This window comes from Nicotiana attenuata, unplaced genomic scaffold (assembly GCF_001879085.1).
Source record: "Nicotiana attenuata strain UT unplaced genomic scaffold, NIATTr2, whole genome shotgun sequence".
Classification (NCBI taxonomy): Eukaryota; Viridiplantae; Streptophyta; class Magnoliopsida; order Solanales; family Solanaceae; genus Nicotiana; species Nicotiana attenuata.
Genome location: NW_017670595.1, coordinates 389,023 through 396,716, shown reverse-complemented (window position 1 = coordinate 396,716; position 7,694 = coordinate 389,023). Strand labels below are relative to the sequence as shown.

Below are 7,694 nucleotides of genomic sequence, written 5' to 3'. Positions count from 1 at the left end.
AAAGATGTGTTTTCTTGGTCCTACGATCATATGCTAGGATTAAGTGTTGATCTAGTGGTGCACAAATTGCCAACTTACCCCGATTGTCCCCCTGTCTAGCAGAAACAAAGAAAGTTCAAAACTGACATTAGTGACAAGATCAAAAAAGAGGTTACCAAGCAGTTGAAAGTGGGTGTGATCAGAGTGGTCCGATACACCACATGGTTTGCTAATGTAGTCCCAGTGCCAAAGAAAGACGGGAAAACCCTAGTGTGTGTTGACTATCGGGATCTGAACAAAGCAAGTCCCAAGGACAACTTTCCTCTGCCAAACATCCACATCCTCGTTGACAACTGTGCTAAACATGAGATACAGTCTTTTATAGATTGTTATGCTGGATATCATCAGGTCCTGATGGATGAAGAAGATGCGGAAAAGACAGTCTTCACCACACCCTAGGGCACCTATTGTTACAAGGTCATGCCTTTTGGTCTGAAGAACGCCAGGGCAACATACATGAGAGCTATGACTACCATCTTTCATGACATGATGCACCAAGAAATCGAGGTGTATGTGGACGATTTGATCATTAAGTCCAAGACGCAGGATGACCATGTTTGAGACTTGAGAAAGTTCTTTGAGCATCTGAGCAAGTATTATTTAAAACTAAACCCGGCTAAGTGTGCATTTGGATTTCCGTCTGGAAAACTTTTGGGATTTATAGTTAGTCGGAGGGGCATTGATCTAGATCCAACGAATATAAAATCTATTCGGGATTTACCTCCTCCAAGAACAAAGAAAGAGGTTATGAGCTTATTAGGGAGGTTGAATTACATCAGCCGGTTCATTGCTCAATTGATTTCCACATGTGAGCCCATATTCAAGCTGTTGAAGAAAGATGCAGCAATTAAATGGACAGATGAGTGTCAAGAAGCCTTTGACAAAATCAAAGAATATCTGTCGAATCCGCCAGTCTTGGTCCCACCCGAACCTGGGAGGCCTTTGTTTTTGTACCTGACAGTCTTGGAGAATTCCTTCGGCTGTGTCCTCAGGCAACATGATGTGATCGGGAAGAAAGAGCAAGCAATCTACTATTTGAGCAAAAAGTTCACAAGTTATGAAGCCAAATATACCCTGTTGGAAAGGACTTGTTGCGCCCTAACTTGGGTCGCTCAGAAGCTTAGGCATTACCTGCTGGCCTACACCACTTACCTCATCACCAGGCTGGATCCTTTAAAGTACATATTCCAGAAGCCGATGCCCACGGGGAGGTTAGCAAAATGGCAAATCCTGCTCACTGAGTTCGACATAATCTATGTCACTCGCACGACAATGAAAGCTCAAGCTCTGGTAGATCACCTGGCTGCAAACCCTGTTGATGATGAATATCAGTCTTTGAGTACTTACTTTCCGGACGAGGAAGTAAACTCAGTTGTGGTAATTTCGGAAGACACCAATGCTTGGAAAATGTTCTTCGATGGAGCGGTGAACGCAAAAGGTGTCAGGATTGGGGCAACTCTAATCTCACCCACTGGTCAGCACTATCCAGCCACAGCCCGACTTCGGTTTTTCCGCAGAAACAACACTGCCGAGTGTGAAGCCTGCATTGTGGGCATGAATATGGCAATTGATCAAGATGTGAAAGAATTGGTAATCATTGGAGATTCAGATCTGATCATCCGACAGGCTCAGGGAGAATGGGAAACTCGGGATGTCAAACTTATACCATACAGGCAACATGTGAAAGATCTTAGCAAACGGTTCAAATCCGTTAAGTTTAGGTACATCCCTCGGTTTCACAATAAGTTAGCCGATGCACTCGCCACTTTGGCCTCGATGTTGTCGTATCCAGGCAATGTCCACATTGACCCGTTGGAAATTCAAATCCGAGAAAGGCATGGTTATTGCAATACGGTTGAAGCAGAGCCAAGTGTTCAGCCGTGGTACCATGATATCAAGATGTTTTTGAAAACAAAGGAATATCCCGAGCAAGCCAGTGAAGATCAAAAGAGAACCATTGAAAGGCATGCCGGTGGTTTCTTCTTGAGCGGAGAAGTTTTGTACAAAAGACTCCAGATTTGAACCTTTTACGATGTGTGGATGCCCAAGAGGCCGGAAGAATCATGAATGAAGTACACGCAGGAGTATGTGGGCCGCATATGAATGGACACGTCCTTGCAAAGAAAATCCTTCGAGCAGGGTATTACTGGATCACGATGGAAAAGGATTTCTTCAGCTTCGTCCGAAAATGCCATCAGTGTCAGGTACATGGGGACTTGATTCATGCACCTCCCTCAGAACTGCATCCTATGTCGGCGCCGTGGCCGTTCGTCGCTTGGGGTATGGATATCATTGGGCCAATTGAGCCAAAAGCTTCAAATGGCACAGATTCATACTAGTTTCCATCGGCTACTTCACAAAATAGGCTGAAGCAATCACTCTCAAAGTTGTCACAAAGAAAGCTGTGGTAGACTTCGTGCACTCCAACATTATTTGCCATTTTGGTATTCCTAAAACTCTCATTACGGACAATGCTGCAAACTTGAATAGTCATTTAATGAGGGAGATATGCGAACAATTTAAGATCACACATCGGAATTCTACCCCTTATCGGCCCAAAGCTAATGGCGCCGTTGAAGCAGTAAACAAGAACATCAAGAAGATTCTTAGAAAGATGATCCAAAGTTCTACACAATGGCATGAGAAGTTGCCGTTTGCATTGATGGGATATCGCACAACTATGCGCACATCGATTGGAGCAACACCCTATCTTTTGGTTTATGGCACTGAAGCTGTAATACCTGCAGAAGTTGAAATCCGTTCCCTCCGAATCATTGTTGAAGCTAAAATTGAGGACAGTGAGTGGGTCAAAACCCATCTAAAGCAGTTAACCTTGATTGATGAAAAGCGAATGCCCGCAGTCTGCCACAGGCAGTTGTATCAACAAAGAATGGCCCGTGCCTACAACAAGAAAGTGCGGCCCAGGAACTTTGAAGTGGGGCAACTCGTTTTGAGGCATATTCTCCCTCACCACCAGGAAGCGAAAGGAAAGGTCGCTCCAAACTGGAAGGGTCCATACATTATAAGAAAATTGTTGCCAAAAGGGGCATTGTACTTGGGAGACATTGAAGGAAATGATCCCGAAACAGCTGTAAATGCAGTCGCAGTCAAAAGGTACTATGTTTAATCTTTCTGCGGCACCAGTATTATCCGATTGGGATGACGAAGGCTTTCATTCTCTCTACCCCAAACACTTCTACCCTTTGCTAACCCTTTGATCCGGTTACCTTTCTTTGATTACCCTTTTTGGAACCCGAAAACGTTAGTAAAAAAAATCAAAAAATCAAAAAAAAATCAAAAACAAAGTTTTCCCCGAACTACGTTCGACTTGATTCCGAAAGGATACGTAGACAGCCTCTCTCTGGGGTTCAGTCACACCAAAACAAAAATCCGAATTTCCCTAGAAGTGAAACTGGGGCAGATGTTATAATGGTTCGGCGACGGTTCGCCTGAAAGGTTCCAAAGTTGTAATTCAATCCAAATTCTTTCTACCCCAAATCCTGTTCAAGTCCTTCTGATCAATCAGTGAGAATGTTCGAGAATCGGAGAATCCGGTTGCTTGGATTTGATGCAATAAGATGAGAGAAATAAATGAGAGAGTATTATTGGTGAAAACCTACACGGGCACCGTAAAGCGATGATGAGCAAAGAAATTAAAAATGAGAGAGTCTTGTTAGTGAAAACTCACAAAGAGCACTATGAGGAGATGGTGAGAAGAGAAATGAGAGAGGTCAATTGGCGAAAACCTGTAAAGGGCGCCGTTGATCGAGATGAAGGAATTCCATACAACCATTGGCACTGAAAGGGTCCTGGCAAGGTTTCTCGGTTTTAAAACACGAGTCATAATGGGCTTATGAGAGATTGAATAGTTGCACAGATCGGGAATCCAGTTCAAGAAGCATGCCATGTCTATTGAAGTCTGCATGCACTCTAGATAAGTCCTTCTTTCCTCCCCTGAAAGGGACACTTCTCTTTAAATTCATTATCCTGTCCTTTGTTACTTTTCTTTGAATCCCTTTCGGTTTAGTCCTCCTACGAAACTAATACAAAGAAAAGATGGCAAGATTGGTTTTACAGGGTTCGGCTTAGCAAAAGCCAAGTAAAGGCACCCAGCCTCAGCAGGTGCATCAAGTCGATATCGACTGGCTATGATGGCTAATGCTCCAGAGTCAAAAACTCTTGAAAAGGAAAGAAATCAAAGTCAAGTTCCCATAAAAGCAAATTGAAAAGAAAGGCCAAAGCCCCACACGGGTCAACCATCATGTGAAGTTTTGGAAAAGTCAAGGTACTTGTTTTAGAAGAGAGATCGGTCTCTAGAAAGCCAGCGAGCAGTAAAGGACTTCATCAAAAGAGTTGGGCCAAGATCAAAACACTCAAGGCAACAAAACCAACCACCGTTTCAAACTGACAAATTGTTCTTTGATTTGAAAATGGGTGCAATCCAAGATAACCTTTCAAGAAGCGGGCGCAATAAAAGCAAGGTGTTGCAAAAACCAAAATGGTCCTGCAGCAAAAGTTAACCCTAAAAAGGGAAGTCCCTTTCAAACTCTTTATGCATTCTCCTGAATAAAGTGTTAAAAGTAAAATGAAAAGAAAGAAGAAGAAAATTCAAAACCATAGTAGCATAGGGCCCCAATCTCTAGCTACGTTTTTCCAACATAGGGTTCCATTCCCTAGTCGTTCCCAGCATAACCTGGTAGTCTTTTCCATTACAGGGTTCCATTCCTTAGTTTATCCCCGGCATAACCCGTGGACCTCCCAGGCATAACCCGAGGCCCCTTTTGTTCTCTTTTCCGGCATAACCCGATGATCTTTCCCGGCATAACCCGTGGACCTCCACAGCATAACTCGAGGACCTTTTTAAAATTTTCGGCATAACCCGATGACCTTTCCCGGCATAACCCGTGGACCTCCCCGGCATAACCCGAGGACCTTTTCTCTTTTCCGGCATAATCCGAGGACCTTTTAAAATTTTTGGCATAACCCGATGACCTTTCCCGGCATAACCCGTGGACCTCCCCGGCATGACCCGAGGACTTTTTCTCTTTTCTGGCATAACCCGATGATCCTCCCCGGCATAACCCGAGGACCTTTTCTTTTTTTCCGGCATAACCCGATGATCTTTCCCGTCCTAACTCGAGGATCTTCTAAAATTTTCGGCATAACCCGATGACCTTTCCCGGCATAACCCTTGGACCTCCCCGACATAACCCGGGAACTTTTCTCTTTTCCGGCATAACCCGATGACCTTTTTTGGCATAACCTGATGATCGTCCCCAGCACAACCCGAGGACCTTTTTCTTTTCCGGCATAACCCGATGACCTTTTCCGGCATAACCCATGGACCTCCCCGGCATAATTCGAGGACCTTTTTACCTTTCACGGCATAACCCGGCTATTTTCCAGCATAACCTGGCAATTTTTCCAATTTAGGGCCCCCAATCCCTAGTTGATTTCATTATAGATATAGGGATCCACTCCCTAATCTCTTTTTCCCAAGGATACACAATCCTAATTTTATTGCTTTCAATAAAGAAATAGCTTAGATTTTGTTGCAATAACTCACGAAATTTTTCCTAGTGAAAACTGGGACAGAAAATTTCGTTCGTTTGTTTGCTTTGGTGCTTGAACAGGTTCTTACCGTGAGGACAAGGTTTGAGGTGACCAAAAGAAGAAGTCTCAACCCAAATAAAAGAAAAGAAGAAACAAGAAAAGATGTGAGCTCTAAAGTGTAGAAGCAGAGAAAAGATGCGGACTGCCCAAGCTATGGTTGAGGTCACAAGCGTTGCGTGTTGATTGTAGGCTATATAGTTGATATTTACACCTTAATATGACCATGCTTTGTTGTTGTTTTATAGGTAAATTGCCAACAAAATGCTTTAAATAGTGTTCTTTAGTTTCGAAGGAGTATTATATGTGAGGACGTAGCATGGAGTGTTTTGGAGGCGATAATGTGAAGAAAACACCCACTCAAGAAGTACCCGAGCACAAAGGAGCAGAAAATGGCCTGGGCAAGAATTACACCGCGACCGCGGTGGAATAAAACACAAAACAGAATGGTCAGCCTTCACCGCGGTCGACCGCGGTGAACTGTTCACGCACCTGGAAATTTGGGGGCCAAAGTGTAATTTTGGGGAAACTTTTGTAAAATCCTTATAAGCGTTAGAAACTCGCCCAAGATTGTTTGAAGCTTGTTTTAGACTACTTTTGGAGGCAAGAACAAGTGTGAGAAGAGCAACCAAACATTAGAGTTTTTCTATCTCTTTTATTTTCTTGCAATTACCCATTATGAATAATTTAGTAGTTTATTCTCGTTTTGTCATGAGTAGCTAAATCCTTTGTCTAGGGTTTTGATGGAACCCATTGAAGGATGAACTTCTTGATTATGTTAATATAGATTGCTAGTTTAATCTTTATTTGTTCAACTACGTGTTTGTTGTAGTTAATTGACAGGATCCTCAATTAGCTGTGCCTATTTAGTGTGCATAACTCGGAAGAGAGTGCATATTTATGTAGTTGTTGGACAACATCACTCCCAAAGTATAAGAGGGATCTGTAACCGCGGGTTTATAGGCGGGATTAGGGATAACGAAGCCTTGGGTGCAATCTAAAGTGAGCTGTAATAAACAAATCCAGCTAGCGTATCTCGGGAGAGTGCGTCTAGTAAATTATCGTGATTACTCGGGAGAGATTTACGGTAAAAGGAGTGCTCATGATTGATAGAGATATTTTGGTGAATCTATATGAAACATAACCGGAAGGGATTCCATCAATAGGGGAAATCACTACCTTAGAACCTTCTCATAATTGTTTACAACTCAAGCTTAGTTAGTTTTCAGCTGTTTATTTACTTTTAATCTTAGTTATTAGTAATACCATCAACTGTTATTCACAACGTTTGGGGAAGTTGATTCCATAGAATTTAGTAAGTCCAATGAAAGTAATTCATAGGTTAATTCCCTGTGGGTTCGACTCTGGGCATAAATACTCAAATTATATTTGCAACGTCCGCGTGTCCATTTATAAGGCATAGTTGGGCGTGATCAAATTTTGGCGCCGTTGCTGGGGAATTAACGGTGTTATCAATTACAATTGAAAGAAATACAAAAATTCTTAGTGTAGTCAGTTTTCTCTATACCCAATCTATACATTGAAATTTTAACGTTTGCTGACTTGGTTGCACAGGTGCATGCCTAGAAACTCAACGAGAACTAGTGAAGTATTCGAAGCTCTATCAAATCCCGAAAAAGTTTTTAAGGCCTTGAACTGGGCCAACCTGAAAAGCAGACAGCAACAAACAATTGAACAATCCGAACCGAACATGGGAGATCACTAAAACAATCCACCGGCACCTCCTGTGCCAGATTCTGCTCTGTATGACTAGGCACAACCCACAGCTGAAAATCTGGCCACAGCGATTGTAGTCCCGCAGATACAGGCTGAATCATTCCAAATCACGAATAACATGTTGCACTTGTTGCAAAACAAGAGACAATTTTTGGGGTCACAAGTCGAAGATCCTCAGCAACACTTGAAGAAGTTCCTGTCAATATGCAAAACCCAAAGGTAGCCCAACGTAACTCAGGAAGCAATCAATTTGTTGTTTTTCCCATTCTCAGTAACAGGAGCTGCGCAAACCTGGCTAAACTCACTCC

At 42.8% G+C, this 7,694-nt stretch overlaps 1 protein-coding gene across 1 annotated transcript; it reads left to right on the top strand.

Moving 5' to 3' along the window:
* Positions 1 to 1,311: 1,311 nt before the first annotated feature.
* On the top strand, positions 1,312 to 7,375 carry LOC109241353. The gene is made up of 2 exons (XM_019408088.1): positions 1,312 to 1,760; positions 7,225 to 7,375. The coding sequence occupies exons 1-2, from the start codon at positions 1,312 to 1,314 to the stop codon at positions 7,373 to 7,375; spliced, it is 600 nt and encodes a 199-aa protein (XP_019263633.1).
* The last annotated feature ends 319 nt before the right edge of the window (positions 7,376 to 7,694 follow it).

Bases quoted from the DNA above. Each gene is read 5' to 3' on its own strand.
- LOC109241353 (XM_019408088.1), top strand. From the start codon at position 1,312: ATGAAAGCTCAAGCTCTGGTAGATCACCTGGCTGCAAACCCTGTTGAT. The intron at 1,761-7,224 runs GTACATCCCTCG...TTGGTTGCACAG, and splicing joins TTCAAATCCGTTAAGTTTAG to GTGCATGCCTAGAAACTCAA.